Genomic DNA, 20,997 nt, shown 5'->3' on the forward strand with positions numbered 1-20,997 from the left:
TTAAAAAGAAACTGGGGACTTCTGCTAACTGCATCCAACCACAGACATCAGCCTGGCCCAGTGTACAAAGAGATACAAGCTAATGGGTCCCAGGGAAATGATGCTTAACTCTTTACGTGTCAGAGATGGCATGTCATGTGAAATGCAGTTTTCTCCTTGGAACTCATTGGCATCCTTTGCTGGAAAAGAGAGCAAAGGTTTGTAGACTCCACACATACCCGTGCTTCATCAGAGTCAAAATGTGATTCAAACAAGGCTCCGATGGGGACTCCAAAGAGTTATTATGGAATACCATGACACAAAGCTGAGAGCAGTGTCAATTAGAATATCCTGCCTCTGTGTTACCCACAGTGCAGACACCTGCTTTCGGGAAAACTCACTGGGGAGAAGAGTGAAAAAGATTATTTCCTGAAAATGTCCCGATGATGTAGTGAAAGGTACGAGTATCTGAAATCATTTCCTTAGCAAGGTCTTCTGTTAATGGAACTAAAGGCAGTTTCTCAGTGGAAGCCTGGGATCCTCAACCCCCCGTTTTTCTGCTCAAAAGGCAGCATTAACACTGAATCAATGTGGTCAATCACATTAAAATCATTTCTTGGAATGCACAAAATCTGTCTGTATCCCTTGAGTGTTCTGCTCCACCAAATGCATCTGAAATGTTTCTCTCTCTGCAGGGACAGAGTGCCTCAAGCCAACAGTGCCGGAAGGCCTGACATTGTCACCATTTCAGACATTATATAAAATTGGTGACTCCATTCAGCTAACCTGTCCCAGAGGTTTGGTTGTCAATGGGCCATCGAGGTACACATGCAGTGGGGATTCCTGGACACCACCCATTTCGGACTCACTCAGCTGTGAAAAAGGTAACAGCTCAGGATCCTGGGGTCTGCTAAGGTGGTGTCCTTTGAGATTTATCGGTGTAGCATCCACAGAGATGCTATTGCTTATGATGGGCTGAGTTGTATTTCACCATGAGTCAGTGTCGAGCTCAGGCAACACATAAGTAGCTATTGGTCAAGTGGATACTTTCAAATCTTGGAGAGTGCAGTCAATTTTATTTTCCAGTCTAATACTTTGATATTTTGATACAGCACAAGTGCTCTCATATAACAAGATCAGAATTGAGGGTTTATTGAAATTTTAGCTCAAGTGGAGAGTGACAAAAAAATAATACACACTGCTTTTTAATTAATTAAACATTTTATTTTAACTTATTTGCTTGTTTGGTGAGTCGCTTCAGTCCTGTCTGACTTTTTGCTGTAGCAAAACTGAACTGTAGCCCGCCAGTCTCCTCTGTCCATGGGTTCTCCATGCAAGAAGACTGGAGTGGGTTGCCATTTCATCCTCCAGGGGTTCTTCTTGACCCAGGGATCATACCCACATCTCCTGCAGTCCCTGCATTACAGGTGGATTCTTTACTGCTGAGCCACTGGGAGCCTATTATTTTTAATTTAGAACATAGAAATACACAAATATTCACCAATTTTCTAACATAGGCCCAACCTCTTATTTCCTAAAGGGTCTCCTGATTTGAGTTCCAAGATTTCTTTCTTGAATAAAACAAATCCCAAATTCATCATTTGCTATCCCATAGATAGCAATTTTGCTATCTATCCCATAGATAGATTGCTATCTATGGGATAGATAGAATTTGCTATCCCATATTAATTTCTCTAAAATAATAAGTTTTAAACTCCAAGTAAGGCACTTCTTTAAGAAACACCTCTACTTAAGTGCCTTTCCCTGATTCTGATGTCGTTGAGCTAGGAGGGCCAGTATTTGTGTTTATATAAAATCTTTCTGAGTTAACCTGGATACAGCCAAAGTTGAGAATTACTGTTTTGAAGAGAGGTGAAGGCTTAAAGGCAACTTTTGCAGCAAATTTGACTAGAAAATGCTTTAAATTTCTTATATATATTTTTCCTTGTTCTTTTACAGTAGTTTCATCCACAATTAATTCAGAAAAACATTTTTGCAAACCATTTAAAATTATTCAATGTTTTAACTTAGTTTTTATAAAAATAATTTTTCCTTTTTTATTTTATTAGTTGACATGTTTATCAACTTATATGTAAGTTTGATATATTATGTAAGTTGATATATTTAATTAACTTGCACAATTACAATAGGAAATGACATAAATAGTCTTGGAAACAAATATAACTGACTCTTGGTAAGTCTATAACTGGACTGGTGGGTGCAGAAGAGTGAAGCTGTGAAAGAGAGGAACATATAAAGCTGGACGTTCAGGGTCTGACAGGCAGCTAGCAGGAGGAGCTGAGAACTCCCATTAGTCTGGCGTGTTGGTTACTTGGAAGGGAGCTTCAACTATTTCATATCTTCCAAATTTCTCAGCATGCATGTTCAAGTTATGTTTCACTTCTAATCAGAGAATCCTGGAGGGTTTATCTGAGCTCAGATATGATTGGGTCTATTTTGCCTATGAAAAAACTAAAGGCAAAGAGAGGCTAAATTAGAGCCAAAACCAGACAGTTTGGGTCGAACAAGCGGCCCTGCTAATTCTTCAAGCTCTCTGCTACCTTGCCTTCTTTATCCTGTTCTGTGCTTTTATAATGTCTGAAGGAAAATGGGAAACTTAATCTGTCACATGGGTTTCCCTGATGGCTCAGACGGTAAAGAATCTGCCTACAATGCAAGAGATCTGGGTTCAGTACCTGGGTTGGGAAGATCCCCTGGAGAAGGAAATGGCAACCCACTCCAGTATTCTTGCCTAGAGACTCCCATGGACAGAGGAGCCTGGTGGGCAACAGTCCATGGAGTCACAAAGAGTTGAACACGACTGAGTGACTTTCACTTTTCAACTGTTATATAACCTTAAAACTATTGATAAAGAGATCATATGGAAATCTGTGAGAACTTCAGGTTGGTATTATGGCTTAGCTTCACTTGATTCTTGATCATACACGTCAGAGAGATGAATGTGTTTGGGGACCACACAGTTTACAAAATTAAGATTCTCTGGGCATCTTAGGTAGATCCTTCTCTTTATACAAATAACAGCATATGTATACACAAAGACACACCCCTCCACGTTTTTAAAAGAAATTGCCATTATAATTCAAACTGAGAGATAACAAAATGCTCTACATCGAGATAAAAGAAAGAAATACTCCATCTCATCTACTTTCTCTCCGACAACGTTGGCAGGAAGATCAATGAAAGGAGTCACAGAAAAAGAAAGTCATCAATAAAACTGAACGTCTTTCCTCTCAATGTGGCAGGAGATGTGTGATATAGAGATGTCCAGGTCATTGGTTGGCCAGAAAGACTTTTAATTCTTTTAATGTGAAAGAGAATTTTGCTTCCTGAAGAAATGAGATGCTGAACAACTCCCCTGTCATTTTTATCCCTTCCTCTAAGGAATTAACACCTCCAAAGATCCCCTTGCCCTCATCACTCTTTAAAGATTACAATGTTCTCATTTCCGTGTTGCTCACAAATTGTGCAGGGCTGAAAGTGTGAGCAGCTGAGGGCCGGTTCTGGCTTCCACCTGACCCTTAGTGAGGGAGCAAAGAATCCTTGTATGTGGTCACTGATGACGTCAAACTGGTAGGCAGGGAGCAAAGCTCTGCGTGCTTGAAAACTGATGCTCTTTGGAAATGTATAGCTTAGAGTTCCTCCTTGACCTGAGTAAGTGTGGATTTATTTACAAAAGCCAAAGAAGCATAGCCACACAAGACACCAAAGAAAACAAGTCCATGTCAATGGAAATCTTAGTATCTGAGAACTTAGCAGCAGTTATAGGCCTCCATGTTCATGAAAACTCTGAGCCAAATTCACCAGATAGAATGAGGGTCCTAACAGAGGAGAATAGTAGGGAATGGAAATGCAGAGCAGCAAAGAAGAAAATGTACCCATTTAAAAAATCTTTATTTTGGCCTCTAACATAAACCTGCCTCCCTACCAAACCTCCTGCCTGATACACCTTTCTACTTCCCTCCTTTGTCAGTTACTTGCTTATAGAGGCCACTGTGGCCATATGGATGCCTGATTAGTCAGCTCCAGCCTAGGGACGTGTGTTTCATCCAGGAGGCTCGTGATGTCAGCTCCAAGTTTAATTCAACCAGTCTAAAGCTTCTTTGGGTGAGCTCAATATAAGCAAAGATAACCAGGATTTCCCCTTGTATATAATATACCTACTGCAACGCGGGTATATAATCCGCATGGAATGTGGAAGACCTGGGTTCGATCCCTGGGTTGGGAAGTTCCCCTGGAGGCGAGCATGGTAACCCATTCCAGTATCCTGGAGAATCCCCATGGACAGAGGAGACTGGTAGGCTACAGTCCATGCGGTCACAAAGAGCTGGACATGACTGAGCAATTGAGCACAGCATTCAGCACATAATATACCCATGTTCTTCAGTCTACTTTAATCTCCCTTCCTCATATTCAGTATTCAATTGCTCATCTTAGCACAAGCATCATTTCCTTATAAATCTTCCTTGCCTTTCTCAGGTTTTGTTTTTTGCGGATATGGTCTCCTGAAATCATATTTCTTCCAAATACCTATCTCAGCTTTTAATTATAAACTCATCACTATGATTATTTGATTAATGTCTCTTTTTCCACTATTCTTAGATTCATGGAAAAAGAGGATAACTGCTGTTTTCATTTTTCTACTTCTTTTTTTCCCACCATAACATCCTAGTACCTAGACTATTGGGGGATAGGGATAAATTGCTACATTTGGGAGCTGTCCATTTCTCCACTGATTATTCTTATAAGAAAAATCTGGCTTTTCATTATCCCCTAAAATCCATTGGCACAATTGTTGACACTGACATCCATATTGCTAAACCTAATGGACAGTATTTCAGTCCTCATCTGCTTTGGTCTCTCAGCAACATTCGACAGAGCTGACTTTCTTCTGCAGATGCGTTCTTTCCCTGCTTCCAACACACAACGCCCTCTGGTTTAGCTTCTACCCCTCTGGCTGCTGCCCTGCATCTTTAGCATGCTCCTGCCTGTGCATGGACTTTAAATGCTGGAGTTCCTCAAGACTCAGATCTGTGCCCTAACCTCATGCTACACTCTCCTGCTGGGGAATCTCACCCATACCCAGCGCATCAGTGACCCCTCCATAGGCTAATAACAAATTTAAATCTTTCCCACAGACTTCTCCACTGAGCTTTAGGCCTGAGTATCCAAATTCCTATACATCTGTTTTGTTTGGCTATCCTAAAGAGATCACAGATTCAGCATTTGCAGAGAGGAATTCCCGAGTCATCACCCTTGCCTCCCTACCACTAACTTTTTCTAATATTTACTGTTTCAGTTTAGGCACCAACATCTAATCTCTTATGCAAATCAGAAATCTAAGAATTATACTTGACAGTTCTCATAACCTACCCACAATATGTACTCTCATGCATTTTACACGCTTGAAATGTCTCAGGTTCACCCACGTCTCTCCATTTCCACCTCTGGCACTTTGATCCAAATGACCATTCTCTTTCACCCAAACTACTACAGTGAAAGCGAAAGTTGTTCAGTCATGTCAGACTCTTTTCAACCCCATGGACTGTACAGTCCGTGGAATTCTCCAGGCCAGAATACTGGAGTGGATAGCCTTTTCCCTTCTCTAGAGGGTCTTCCCAAGAATAACCTCATAAATTGTCTACTCTCTTGACCACCATGCCTCTCCAAATGCATTCTCTACAGAGAAGCCAGGATTAAATTCTTTTCCAAATCCAGACCTGATTCTGTCACACCACCCCCTGCTAAAACCTATCAAAGATTTACCACTGCTTATAAAATAAGACAAAAATCCTTCAAAAGCCCTTTATGACCCTACACAGTCCACCACACAGCCATCTCTCTGGCCATTTCTTGTTGCTTGCCCTTGTTTCCCTGGCTTTCTTTCAATTCCAAGAAAGTCACATGTTATCTCTCTTTTGAGCACTTTCATGTTTATTCCCTTTGCTTCCATCATACTCCCTTTTCTCTTCCCATTTTACCGTTCATAACCTTCCTAGCTACATCAATTTTCTTGATTATATGCTTTCTCTTTAATAGCACTAATAACAGCAGAAAATCTATGTGTAGAGTGTGTTTGTTTGATTAATGTCTGTCTGCCCACAAGACTAGAATTTCTGTGAGCATGGGATCTGGGTCAAATTTTGCTCAACTCACTATCCCCAGAATCTATCACAGTGCTGGTAAATCATAGTCGTTCAATAAATATTTGAAAAACAAATGAACAAAAATTTCACCCATTTCATTTTCTTGAACTTAATAGCAGTTTTAGGTTGGAAACGTGACAGCTCACAAGGGCTAGAAAGGACTTTTCAGATGGACTATTTCATCACAACAGATTCGCAAAAGCTAAAATGGGTGCTCTAACTCTAGGAGATAAATGAGAACCTTTCACCATAGCCTTTTCTCCTAAATACACACTTACTGCTTGAAATCCATGCTATGTGTTGTTTTTTTCTTCATTTTCTTTTGTTTCAGATGTCCTGACAGCCTTAAGGGGTCACTGTCAACCAGGACAAAAACAGTTGGGATCTGAATGCGTTTGCATGTCTCCAGAAGAAGATTGTGGGTAAGAGATACTCTCTGGACTGTGCTTATGAACTGAGAAAACCAGTCTAGTGTAACCAACCTCATGAAGGAGCCGGGCTTCTTAAAGCATGAATACAAAGCATATTAATTTTTAATATAACCGATACCCCCTGTGCTCTGTTGAATTCTTCCTTCCCCACTGAGTAGCAAGCATTCTTAATTATCTCTCAGCCTTGTTCCCTAAGTTTACATAGCTTTTGTACTGAAACAGTCTCATTCTGGTGATGAAGACATTTCTATCCTGTTTAAAGCATCAGACTCAATTATCTCAAAGCCTTCTTCTTCCCCCTAAGTATAGGGGCAAAGTTGTGACTCCAAGAGGTTGGAGTAGAGAAATAAGTGTGAGCATGGACTTCACACACACATGAACACACACACACACACACATCTCGTTGTTAGTTTATTCTTTCACATGGTGGCAGACAGCATAAAGAAAAATGATATATCCTTATATGACTATCATGACTCTCTGTTGTTATAACTGCCTTTTTCTACATAAACAAACCCAGGAGTGTTGAGAGTGCTTATAAATTTCAGGACTACTTTCATTGGAGTAAAGTCCAAAGTAAGATTCACTTAAGGTAAAATTTTGTTTCTCTATCTTACAAAATAAATGCAGGAGGAAGGCAGTCTAGGGATGGTCTGGTGATTCTCTTCTTTCAGATAGGACTGGAGTTCCTTCCTGCCGTCTGTTCTGCTATGCTTTTTTTAAATCTAATATTCATACTTTATTTTTTATTGAGGTATAGCTGATACTTTATTTCTCCTTATTAAAATAAAGTTGTCTGTTCTGACATTCTTAAAGTTATATCATGGTCCAAGATTTCTCTGCTGGAGTACAAAAGAAGGAAGACCAGAAACGGACGCATGCTTGCTTTTTAATGAGAGTTCCTGGGGGATTCATCATGGCTTCCATTTCATTACTCTTCTCTTGTTCACATGGCCATGTGGCTCTGCAAGGCAGACTATGAAATGCCTAGAAGCAAAATGGCTAGAAGCAAAAGCATATTTTGAATAAGATTCAGTTCAGTTCAGTTCAGTCATTAAGTCGTGTCCCACTCTTTGTGAACCCATGGACCACAGCATGCCAGGCGTTGGTGATGGTGTCCATCACCAACTCCAGGAGTGTACCCAAACTCATGTCCATCGAGTTGGTGATGCCAGCAAACCATCTCATCCTCTGTCATCCCCTTCTCTTCCTGCCCTCAATCTTTCCCAGAATCAGGGTCTTTTCAAATGAGTCAGCTCTTTGATTCATGTGGCCAAGTATTGGAGTTTCAGCTTCAACATCAGTCCCTCCAATGAACACTCAGGACTGATCTCCTTTAGGATGGACTGGTTGGAACTCCTTGCAGTCCAAGGGACTCTCAAGAGTCTTCTCTAACACCACAGTTCAAAAGCATCAATTCTTCGGTGCTCAGCTTTCCTTAGAGTCTAACTTTCACATCCATACATGACTACTGGAAAAATAATAGCCTTGACTAGACAGACCTTTGTTGGCAAAGTAATGTCTCTGCTTTTTAATATGCTGTCTAGGTTGGTCACAACTTTCCTTCCAAGGAGCAAGCGTCTTTTAATTTCATGGCTGCAATCACCATCTGCAGTGATTTTGGAGCCCAAAAAAATAAAATCAGCTACTGTTTCCACTGTTTCTCTGTCTATTTGCCATGAAGTGATGGGACTGGATGCCATGATCTTTGTTTTCTGAATGTTGAGCTTTAGGCCAACTTTTCCACTCTCCTCTTTCACTTTCATCAAGAGGCTCTTTAGTTCTTCACTTTCAACCATAAGAGTGGTATCATCTGCATATCTGAGGTTATTGATATTTCTCCCAGCAATCTTGATTCCAGCTTGTGCTTCATCCAGCCCAGATTTCTCATGATGTCCTCTGCATATAAGTTAATTAAGCAGGGTGACAATATACAGCCTTGACATACTCCTTTTCTGATTTGGAACCAGCCTGTTGTTCTGTGTCCAGTTCTAACTGTTCCTTCCTGACCTGCATACAGGTTTCTCAAGAGGCAGGTCATGTGGTCTGGTATTCCCATCTCTTTCATAATTTTCCACAGTTTATTGTGATCCACACAGTCAAAGGCTTTGGCATAGTTAATGAAGCAGAAATAGATGTTTTTCTGGAACTCTCTTGCTTTTTTGATGATCCAGCAGATGTTGGCGATTTGATCTCTGGTTCCTCTGCCTTTTCTAAAACCAGCTTGAATATCTGGAAGTTCACGTATTGCTGAAGCCTAGCCTGGAGAATTTTGAGCATTACTTTACTAGAGTGTGAGATGAGTGCAATTGTGTGGTAGTTTGAGCATTCTTTGGCATTGCCTTTCTTTGGGATTGGGATGAAAACTGACCTTTTCCAGTCCTGTGGCCACTGCTGAGTTTTCCAAATTTGCTGGCATATTGAGTGCAGCACTTTCACAGCATCCTCTTTTAGGATTTGAAATAGCTCAACTGGAATTCCTCACCTCCACTAGCTTTGTTCCTAGTGATGCTTCCTAAGGCCCACTTGACTTCACATTCCAGGATGTCTGCCTCTAGGTGAGTGATCACACCATCGTGTTTATCTAAGTCATGAAGATCTTTTTTGCACATTCCTTCTGTATATTCTTGCCACCTCTTGTTAATATCTTCTGCTTCTGTTAGAAAGAAAGAAAGTGAAGTCACTCAGTTGTGTCCGACTATTTGCGACCCCATGGATTCTAGCCCGCCAGGCTCCTCCATCCATGGGATTTTCCAGGCAAGAATACTGCAGTGGGTTGCCATTTCCTTCTCCAGGGCATCTTTCTGACCCAGGGATCGAACCCAGGTCTCCCGCACTATAGGTAGACGCTTTTGCCATCTGAGGCACCAAGGAAGTCCCCTGCTTCTGTTAGGTCCATGCTATTTCTGTTGTTTATTGTGCCCATCTTTGCATGAAATGTTCCTTTGGTATCTCTAATCATCTTGAAGAGATCTCTAGTCTTTCCCATTCTATTGTTTTCCTCTAAATTTTTGCAGTGATCACTGAGGAAGGCTTTCTTATCTCTCCTTGCTATTCTTTGAAACTCTGTATTCAAATGGGTATATCTTTCCTTCTCTCCTCTGCTTTTTGCTTCTCTTCTCTTCACAGCTATTTGTAAGGCCTCTTCAGACAGCCATTTTGCTTTTTTGCATTTCTTTTTCTTGGGGGTGGTCCTGATCCCTGTCTCCTGTACAATGTCACAAACCTCTGTCCATAGTTCATCAGGCACTCTGTCTGTCAGATCTAGTTCCTTAAATCTATTTCTCAAGTCCACTGTATAATCATGAGGGATTTGATTTAGGTCATATCTGTATGATCTAGTGGTTTTCCCCACTTTCTTCAATTTAAGTCTGAATTTGGCAATAAAAAGTTCATGATCTGAGCCACAGTCCGCTGCTCCCTGTCTTGTTTTTGCTGACTGTATAGAGCTTCTCCATCTTTGGCTGCAAAGAATATAATCAATCTGATTTCGGTGTTGACCATCTGGTGATGTCCATGTGTAGAGTCTTCTCTTGTGTTGTTGGAAGAGGGTGTTTGCTATGACCAATGCGTTCTCTTGGCAAAACTCTATTAGCCTTTGCCCTGCTTCATTCCATACTCCAAGGCCAAATTTGCCTGTTACTCCAGGTGTTTCTTGAACTTCCTACTTTTGCATTCCAGTCCCTATAATGAAAAGGACATCTTTTATGGGGTGTTAGTTCTTAAAGGTCTTGTAGATCTTCATAGAACCATTCAACTTCAGCTTCTTCAGCATTACTAGTTGGGGCATAGGTTTGGATTACCATGATATTGAATGGTTTGCCTTGGAAACGAACAGAGATCATTCTGTCGTTTTTGAGATTGACCCAAGTACTGAATTTCAGACTCTTTTGTTGACTATGATGGCTACTCCATTTCTTCTAATGGATTCCTGCCCACAGTAGTAGATATAATGGTCATCTGAGTTAAACTCACCCATTCCAGTCCATTTTAGTTTGCTGATTCCTAGAATGTTGACATTCACTCTTGCCATCTCCTGTTTGACTACTTCCAGTTTGCCTTGTAGATCTTCATAGAACCATTCAACTTCAGCTTCTTCAGCATTACTAGTTGGGGCATAGGTTTGGATTACCATGATATTGAATGGTTTGCCTTGGAAACGAACAGAGATCATTCTGTCGTTTTTGAGATTGACCCATGGACCTAACATTCCAGGTTCCTATGCAATATTGCTCTTTACAGTATCAGATCTTGCTTCTATCACCAGTCACATCCACAACTGGGTGTTGTTTTTGCTTTGGCTCTGTCCCTTCATTCTTTCTGGAGTTATTTCTCCACTGATCTCTGGTGGCATATTGGGCATCTATCCACCTGGGGAGTTCATCTTTCTGTTTCCTATCTTTTTGCCTTTTCATACTATTCATGGAGTTCTCAAGGCAAGAATACTGAAGTGGTTTGCCATTTCTTTCTCCAGTGGATCACATTTTGTCAGAACTCTCCACCATGACCTGTCGGTCTTGGATGACTCTACACAGCATGTCTCATAGTTTCATTGAGTTAGACAAGTCTGTGGTTCATTTAATTAGATTGGCTAGTTTTCTGTGATTTTGAATAAAATTAGAGTTAAGTTACTGAGGAAATGGATCAATAAATGGTGAAGTAGAAAGTCAACAGACTGTGTCTAGTACGATATTTCACTGTTTATATATTTTAAACAATGCAGGCTGTTCTAGGGCAATTTTCATCTTTAAAACCACATGTACATAATTGGGGCTTCCCAGGTGGCTCAGTGGTAAAGAATTCACCTGCCAATGCAGGAGGCACAGGTTCGATCTCTGGGTCAAGAAGATCCCCTGAAGAGGGAAATAGCAACCCTCTCCAGTATTCTTGCCTGGAAAATCCCATGGACAAGGAGCCTGCTGGGCTACAGTTCATGGAGTCACAAAGGGTCAGACACAACTTGGTGACTAGACAGCAGCAGCAGCAGTTAATAATTGCTACTTTTGAACTTTTCTTCTATTTCTTTGCACCAATTTTTTTTTTTTTTTTTCAGTTTTAACAATAATTGCCTCTCACATTCTTCTGAGTTCCAAGTAAACAAACACCTGTATGGACACTTTGTTTGTTTATTTATGAGAACACTACAGGGACTTTTTCTGTAACATTCCACTGTTGTAATTCAGCCCAAAGATGGCTCTGTCTACCTTCCTAAGAATCGACCACAAGTGGTTCACCTTGTATGAGCTATCTGCTGCTGGGGTCTCCTCACCCAGACAATGGCCTTCTAGGGAGAACTCACAACATTTACCTTGTCCGTGTAACCCAGAAGGAACGTCTTTCTTTGTCTTTGTAATACCAGACTATGAGAGTATAGACTATCCTCCAGAACTGTCTGAATTTCAGCTCAGCCCTCTCTCTCCAGCCTCTTCCTGTTCTCCTCAGTCCTCTTCGATATGGCATCGAAGGTGTTTATGAGAGTGACTGGCCCCACAGCTTAATCTCTCTGAACTTAGAAAGTAGCTTTTTGTTTTCTCTCTGGGCTTCAGTTCCTGGAAAGAAATTTACACACTGGTGCACTGATTTTTAACTCCAAGGTTGACATCAGAGAAGAAACTCAGGTTTGGAGTAATCAAGTTCTTATCCTCTCAGCAAGAGAAGGACTATGGCTAACTTCTTGTTAGCAGAAACCACCACTTTACTTAGATTTAGTGAGTTATTCAAAGATTGACTTAAAAACGCATGCTCTTAGTCACAATACAAACACACTTGCAATGCTATATAATTATATATAAGACTTTGGTGTTGCAAATGAGTTCAGGGGAAGTGCAGACTAAAATAGGCTAAGCTGATCAGGATTAGCTTCAAAATGTAGCCAAGAATTGATCTGGACATAGACAGTCGGAGAGGGGAGACGGTGCAACATGGATTGAGCAGGGCATGGGATGGTAGCAAAGGAAGAATAATCTTGTCAGTCTGGAAAATGCTCAATACAATTGTCAGGTGATAAAAAGGGATAAAGGAGGATGGGAAACTGATTCTAGAAAGGAAAATTGATTGGATGAATTCAAAATGTGGAAGATTTTGATTATCAGAATTAGTGAATTCAGACTTTAATTTGAAGACAATTGTGAGTAGTAACAAGCTTAAAATGAATTTTTTTTTAGAAAGATGAATCCCAGAGAATGCAAGATTAAATGAGGGACTGAAAGAAGAGAAACTGGGGGGAAGAGAGTAGGGGGTACAGAACTAGGTGGTAAGTTAACATACGAGTTGGTTATACACCATATTTTCTAGTCTTCAAGTATAAATGCTTGCTTTTCTCTCCCATGCAGCCATTATTCAGAAGAAATCTGTGTGCTTGATGCAATATCCAGCCATCACTTTACTTCATCTGCTTGTGAGCTTTTGGCTGAGAAATGTTTAAATAATCAGCAACTCCATTTTCTACATATTGGTTCATGCCAAGAGGGTCCACAGTTAAAATGGGGTCTGGAAAGGATAAAACTTTCATCCAGTAGCACAAAGAATGAATCCTGTGACTATGACACCTGCTACAACTGGGAAAAATGTTCAGGTAAGCTCCAGTGGTAACTCATACTAGAAAAATTATCACTTAACCTTCATCTCAGCTAGTACATCTTATTTGTATTTATATTGTTTCTTATAAATAACCTTTCCTTAATCAAAACTAATTCTTTTTCATTGTAAAAAATGTTAGGAAATGATTTAAATAGAAGGGAAAAGTAGAACCTGACCTACCCACAATTAGAAATAACTACTTTAACAACTTTGGTATAAATCGTTCCAGTCTTTCTCTGTATATACATAATCAGACCCACCCTTTGTCCTCAAGTAAGAACATTCATCCTGATCTCATGCTTCAGTACCCCTCTTCCCCACCCTTTGGAGGGCCTTTATCAAATTGTCTAAATGTCCTCTGGCAGATAGAACCAGCTGGGGCCAGCATAGGTAGAGTGCCCTGAGCCTGGACTGGGTTCCTCATCAATACCAATTACCAGAATTATCTGCCTCAAGTATTTTGAAGTCCCCTTGTAGTGCCTGGGATCAGCCCATGCTCCAGGCTCCACAGGCAGGATGCCTTGAACCCATATGAGGTCTCTCGTGAGCCCAAGCCCTGTTCCTCCCGTGTGGGACATTCTTCTACCCTCTGCTGCTTCCCTCCTCATTAGGCGTGATGTCCCAAGAAGCTCTGGGACTCTACCTACTGAGTCCTCCCTGGTTCAGAGCTAGACCCTCATTCCCAGAGGGCAGGCTGGTGAGCCACTGGCCAGCAGGGTAGTCTTTCTCAAAATTGCTTGTGATCAGAAAGCTAGTATGGAGATGATGCGAATTTAGAATAACTTTAATCATTTAAGTAAAAGAAACACCCCATTAAAAAATTCCCTGGAGCCTCACACACCTCAGGGATGGCATTGATTATGTTACATGTTTGAAAACAATAGGATCATATACTATATCTTATTTTATATATTGGTATTTTTTTCACTTTGTTGTATCATGAAACTATTTCCATATCATTATATATTATTCTGCCACATAATTTTCAATGTCTGCAAAAGCCTATATGGGCATTTTGTTATTTTACTTAATCAATCTTCAATTTGATATTTATATTTTTCCCAAGATTTTGCTGTTAGAAACAGTGCTGTGATAGACAAATCTATCACAGGTAAATCTATACTCTAAGATTCTATCCTTAGGCTATACTTAAATGGAATGTTTCTAGATAAATATTATTTTAAAATAGAAAGTCTTTGTTGATGCAATGTATCAACTTGCTTTCTAGAAATGTCTTTATCATATTATATTCATATTTACAGTGTGTGATAAAGACTGCCTTCCACACCCTCACCAAACCTTGGAGCTATTACCTGTTTATATCTCTGCCTATTTGATACTTAAAAAGTAGCATTACATTTCTATTTTCTGTAAGTATATTGCCTATTGGCATTTCATTTGTGAATTGCTTAAAAGCAGAAACTTCACAGCAGTGCGTTTTCACTAAGATGAAATTGGAACCTGAAATAGTTCAACTGAGTTTCATATAATACATAAATATGCGTTGAAGATTAGGACTTAACAGAACTCAAACAGGCAGCTAGATTTCCCTCTGGCCCATCTTCAAAAAATCATCTGAAATCAAGGCATAAAGTAAGCAACGGGAACTTACTGAATTGTTAACATCTACCTTTTGCTGAAGCCACTTTAGTTTTGCAAAAACAAAGATAAAAACCTTATTATTACCCTTGACTTCTCTTTCACTTTTCAACCCAGTTCTTTGAGTCAGTCCTGGAAAAAGGGAGAGGCCTTATAATCCACATCCAGGCTTTTTCTGATCCACTTAAAGCTGATTATCAAGGTCCAGCTCCCTTGACAGGTGGCAGGATGGGACCCAGGAAAGAGGGTCACCATGACTGGCACAGCCAACAGGCCATCTGATAGCGGCTACTCAGCAGGTCACTATCTGCTTCTCACCTTGTGCCCCGAATAAGGCAATTTCACATAGGAGATGGAAAACCAGGTCTAAACACTTACACTGCTTGACTCTAATCATTGCTCAGTCATCATGGAGGTAAACATTACTATTCATTCTTTTGTTGCCTGACCAACACCATTACCTAACTGACATCTCTCTCAGAGACAATAATTTGTGGCAGGCAAGAGCTGAAAGTACTATGCAACCATGTATTTATTTAAATTTTGGATTTAAAAGATAAACTTTTTCTCTAAAAATTACAATGTAAGAACATTATTGTCAAAAATACATACAAAAAATAAAAGGGACTTGGACAGCAGGGAGGACAAATGATACCTGTCTGCACCACAGTAGGTAGCACAGGTATTCGGGGACGCGTTTAGTGTTAACATCTATTCTCCTTGTTTATCATGGAGAAAGGTCTTCATGGAACTCCTCTGTTTCAAACAGTTTTTTTTTTTTTCTTTTTCTTTTCCCACAAGTTATTCTTTCCAAATTTGGCTGAGTAGCAATACATGACTTAGGATTTAGTCAAAATCTATCTTTACTATTATCCCTTTGCTTAGTGTATACGTGCTTGGCCCCTAGGTTAGGTCCAACTCTTTGTGACCCTATGGATATCTAAATCCCATAGTCACCAGGATCCTAAGCTTGTCTTTAAAAAAGAACAGTCAACTAAAAATATAGTCACAACCTGAAAGTAGAGAGTTACTTTATTTGGTGGGAACATCTAGGACTATGGGCCTGAGCCCAGGAGACAGGATCTTAGTAGCTTTGAGAAAACTGCTCCAAGAATGCAGGAGGAGGAGTCAGGCTATATACAAGTTTGCAACAAAGGGAGCAGGCTGTCTGAACATCAAAGATCAGATATCAAGTTAAGGAATTTAGCATTCTTTGTATGGGAAGATACAAGCCTCTCAGCTCACAGAACTCATTCCTTTCATATGCAACTCAGCTATCTGGAGCCAATCCTGTTTCCTTGTTCACCTTAAGGAGTGGCAGATGGCTGCTTCTTGCATTTCCCCAGCTCCTCAGCAGTCACCACAGGTGGTGGCAGCATCTGCTAGATCTCAGTTTGGGGAGCCCTCCTTCACATTTGGAAGCCAGAAATCACTGATGGCTGTACCTGTGTTTAAGTCACTCAGTTGTGTCCGACTCTTTGCGACCCCATGGACATTAGCCCACCAGGCTCCTCTGTCCATGGGGATTCTCCAGGCAAGAATACTGAAGTGGGTTGCCTTGCCCTCCTTCAGGGGAACTTCCCAACCCAGGGATCAAACTCAGGTCTCCTGCATTGCAAGCGGATTCTTTACCAGCTGAGCCACCAGGAAAGCCCAATGGCTGTGACATTTCTTGTTTATTGATATGGCAGGAGATATTTTCATTTCACAGAATGTATAAAGTTTGAATACATAACAAATATTGGTCAAGTTAGCAGCATATCTTGGGATAGTAAAAATAAAGCATGAACATTACTTAATAAGAGAGTTGTCATTTAAAACATCCTTTGATCCTACACACAGTCCAAAAACTGAAAGCATTTTTCCCCCTAAAGATATGATCTGCCTGTGCCAGCCTTCTTTAGCTGGTGAGCAAAAGCAAGTGTCACAGAGACATCTGTTCATGTGGCACTCCAGAACAAAAGTACGAACCACAGCATTTATGAAAAGAGGAAACTAAAAACGTATTTCATACGCAATCTACTCATGGCAGGCTGGGATATTATTAATTTTGAGTTGAATTCAATGTCATCTTGATTAAATTGTGTTCTTGATTACATTGTGAACTTTGCTACCCTTTTCCTTCTCTATCTAAAATGAAATGAGAAAAAGTTTAAAGTGGAACTTCAAAGCAACATGAAATTCACTTTTCAAAAGTTGGAACACAAGAGCTTTCCCAAGGAGCCTAATTTTGTGGCTATTAAATGTTTTGTCTAAATTTCGAAAATATCCACCAACAAGAGGGGAAAATGTATTCGATAAACATCCATTTAGTAGCCAGTATGCTAAAGTCACTGTTCAAAGTAAGGTGAGGGGTATGATGATAAAGGATCTTTATATCCTCAAATTGTTCACAGTTGGAGTAATATTCCACAGTGTTGTTGCTTAGTCACCAAGTCGTGTCCAACCCTTTGTGACCCCATGGACTGTAGCCCACCAGGCTCCTCTGTCCATGGGATTTCCCAGGCAAGAATACTGGAGTGGGTTGCCATTTCCTTCCCCAGGGGCTCTTCCCAACCCAGGGATCAAACTCACTTAGCATGTGAATTCCTTACCTCTAAGCCACCAGGGAAGCCCCAAAGTTTCACAATAATTACATGAATAACTTTAATGCAAGACAATATGTGATAAGAGCTATAAGAGAGATACACATCTTCTTGCCTGGAAGGGTTTCCTAAGGATGGAAGCATGAGAACCGACTGTTGGAGGTGGCAGGAAGGGCCTTTTCATGCTGGTAATCTGAAAATCATCTTGCTAAGAGCACTTAGGTTATAACCACACCGCAGGAGTGGTGACCATGGCCTTTCCACAAGCCTGAGGACCCGACATTCTCTCTCGAGGTAGAGCTGTCTCCTGTTCTTTACCAAATCCTAGAGTTTCCAACAACAAACAAGACTGTCCCCAACTAAAATCTTTTCTAGCTGGTTGACAAAGAAGGTAAAAGGGAAATTCATGCCTTTTCAAGAAATGCTTCCTACCATGGAAGTGTATGTGTTTATGAAATCTCCCCATTTCCTTTTTGCTGTTTTCTCCCATCAGTTGAGATACATGAGAAAAAGTTGATATTTGCCCAAAAGAAGCTGCAGACTGTTTCTCAGGCTGACTCAGATATTTTGGAAACGTAAATTATCCCAACTCCATCAAATACTTTTCTTTTTGAATACTTATACCTGCACCCCAAATTCGGAATTGAACCCAACTGATGAAGCAGAATTAATTGAGCACTTTGTTAAGAGCTAGTTGGGACAAACAGATGGATGAGTCGTCGTTACTTCTCTCTCACAAAGCAGTTGTAACAGTCTTGGGAGAAAGACATATGAAAAGCTAGCTTTCTCCAGGGGAATCTTCCCAGTCCAGGGATTTGAACCCTGATCTCCTGCATTGCAGGCAGATTCTTTACCATCCAAGTCACCAGGGAAGCTAATTAACAAAAAAGTATAAAAATGTCAGATGTAGTACTGAGAAATTTACACCATTAAAATTTAGTTATAGAAAACCTTGGTGGGGGATATATGGCTATACAATGCTTCATGGAGGAGGTAAGGCTTATAGACATTGAACATATGCAGGAATATTGGAAAGAGCATACCAGTCTGGCAAAGGAAGGGAATAGGATGGGCAATGGACAAAAACTGGACCACCCTTGGGGTCCTTATTGGGAAACAGAGAGAGAGTCACTCTATCTGAGTTGAAGAAAACAGAGAAGATAATGCTGCAAAGGGATATTGAGGCCAAATGTTGGAAGACCTTGAACTTTGATTAAATGAGCCTATATCCCTTAACTGTAAATTGATTTAAAATACTTGGCTTTGGTAACTTTACCCCAAATGGTCATTTTAAAACTCTTTCATGAATACAAGATTTATATGAATTATGACATGATGGGGTGGTTTTGAAGCCAAGCCTGAGAAAAGTATCACCCAATTTCACTGCTTATTAAAATCCAGATTCCCAGTCATAACATAGGAATATTCTAGGAAGAAATAAAAAATGTGGTACAGAATTACAAGAAGGCAGCCCTATAAGTCATTTATGTTTAAAACCTGCCTCTACCACTTACTAAATTGTGGGACCATGGGCAAATCACTTAACCTCTCTGATCTGACTTCATCTGTAGCGTTAGTATGATACCTTGTAGTTCATATGTTTATTGTGAGGGTTAAATGAAATAAAGCATGCAAAGCACTTGGCATATTGTGTGGTTTCATCATGCATGCTCAATAAGTGATATAAGTGTTCCCAGGTGGTATCCCAGGTGGTATGAGAAAAGAACATAAAGGGCAGATCTAAGACTGTGGAAATGGATTGACAGGAGGTAGCAGCTGATTGGATGTGGCTAGTGAGGGAGAGGGAGGTGTCAGAGGTAGCCCAGCTCCTACATCTTACTGACTTACCAGCAGCCTCTCCTCTCTTACATCCAGATGACTCCATTCAGCCACAGTTGGGTCTTTTAAGTCAGTGCCTTTGTGCCAGCATTCTCACTCATTGCCACCAAAGTGCTCGCTGCGCTGGGGAGGAGTCAGGTGAAATCAAACCCGAAAGCACTGAATAGAGTCACACTGTCTTCTCTCCTTGCAGCCACCACCTCCAAGTGCGTCTGCCTGTTACCCTCCCAGTGCACCAAGGGCGGAGACCAGCTCTTCTGCGTCAAAATAGGATCGTCAGCGAGCGGGAAAACAATGAACATATGTGAAGTAGGAGCTGTAAAATGTGCCAAAAGGGAAATGGAAATACTGCATTCTGGGAAGTGTTAGACCTAACACAATTACCCATAAACAGAGTTACTGCCCCCAGACAACCCCTACAAAAGGACACTGTCGAATAAACAGCAGACTGGCACATTCAGGAGTTACCAACAAAAATCCTTGAGTGTTAGTTTCACCCAATAATTCTCCCTGCCTCTCGTGTCTTCTCCCTCGTCCAGTTCCCATCCACGCAGCTCTGTAGCATATCTCTAGGTAATAACTTCCACATCAATCTAGTAAATTCTTCAGTTCATGTCACACTAAAATGATTGGACTTCTGAGGACCTTATGATGCCTGTGGTATTAAGCATACTGACAAGTATAAATCAGAATAAAAACCATGATTTTCTTCAATGAATCAATAAACATGGAAATCTAAACAACTTGTACAACACATTCTTGAAACGCAACTTTCATGCATTCATTCAATAAATAATTGGGAATGCCTGTAATAAACTTAGCACTATTTAGGGCGCTGGGCAACCAGCACTGAATAAAACAGACAAAAGCCCTGGTCTTCAAGAAGCTCACAGTCTTATGGAGGAAGACATACAGAACATAATAGAAGCATACAAAATGTATAGTATGTTTGATGGTGATAATTCTCATGGAGAAGACAATGCAGGGAAAAGTGAGTCCCATCCTTAAACCTCATCTTTTGTGAGGAAATATTCCACAGTTAATAAGCATCATAGTAAGGACAACTGAATTCAAGTGGAAATTGCCTTGCTTAAAGTAGTTAAATTCCTGAAGTTACCTCCTTCTTAGGAGACTCTTTTTGCTTCAGCTAAAGTGCATCAGGAAGCTTTTAAGCTAAAAATGTGTGATGGATGGAAAAATCATCAGAAAATTTCAAAAGAATAATTCTTAAGGTAAATCATATCTATCATATTAGGCCCTATCAAGTAGACACCCATTTCTTAGAGAGGCTTTAGGGTGTCTTTTTGAATTGGAGAAGAGAAACAGCTTTGGAGCAGTGGTTCTCCAGCATGAGGGTGCATTGAGTCACTTAGAGCACTTCTTAATACAGATGCCTGCAACCCACTCCCCAGTTCCTGGTTCAATAGGTCTGGGGTGGGGCCTAAGAATCTGTATTCCTACCAACTTTCCAGGTGGTACTACTGATGATGATCACATTTTGAGAACTTTCAGTCTAGAAGTGGAGCCATCAAGCAGCTAATCCAATTACTAAAGTAATTGATCCCAACTTTAGCCAGTCAGTCTCCAAGCAGGTGAGTAGAAGCAGGTTCCCTTCCTCTAAATCTCACTGGGATGCTCACCTAATGGATGGGGCTATGAGTCACAGCCATCCAGCAGCACCCTTATTAGGCTTACACATTAAACGTCACTCCTCCTCCATCTCATTAAGATCTCAGCCAAAATCTAAATCATCTTACAGAGTTCCCTGGGGGTCCAGTGATTAGGACTCTGCATCCCCACTGCAGGGGGTGCAGGTTCAAT

At 40.6% G+C, this 20,997-nt stretch overlaps 1 protein-coding gene across 3 annotated transcripts in view; it reads left to right on the forward strand.

The window, feature by feature from the left end:
* C6 (complement C6) overlaps positions 1 to 19,919 on the forward strand; it is an 83,123-nt gene extending 63,204 nt beyond the window's left edge. For all 3 annotated transcript variants that reach the window (XM_043489169.1, XM_043489170.1, XM_043489171.1), the window contains 4 exons: positions 675 to 863; positions 6,475 to 6,565; positions 12,907 to 13,148; positions 19,370 to 19,919. In XM_043489169.1, coding sequence (XP_043345104.1) covers positions 675 to 863; positions 6,475 to 6,565; positions 12,907 to 13,148; positions 19,370 to 19,545 — 698 coding nt within the window. In that variant the 3' untranslated portion in view covers positions 19,546 to 19,919. The remainder of the gene's footprint in view (positions 1 to 674; positions 864 to 6,474; positions 6,566 to 12,906; positions 13,149 to 19,369) is intronic.
* The last annotated feature ends 1,078 nt before the right edge of the window (positions 19,920 to 20,997 follow it).

Source organism: Cervus canadensis, chromosome 16 (genome assembly GCF_019320065.1).
Source record: "Cervus canadensis isolate Bull #8, Minnesota chromosome 16, ASM1932006v1, whole genome shotgun sequence".
In the NCBI taxonomy this organism is placed as follows: domain Eukaryota; kingdom Metazoa; phylum Chordata; class Mammalia; order Artiodactyla; family Cervidae; genus Cervus; species Cervus canadensis.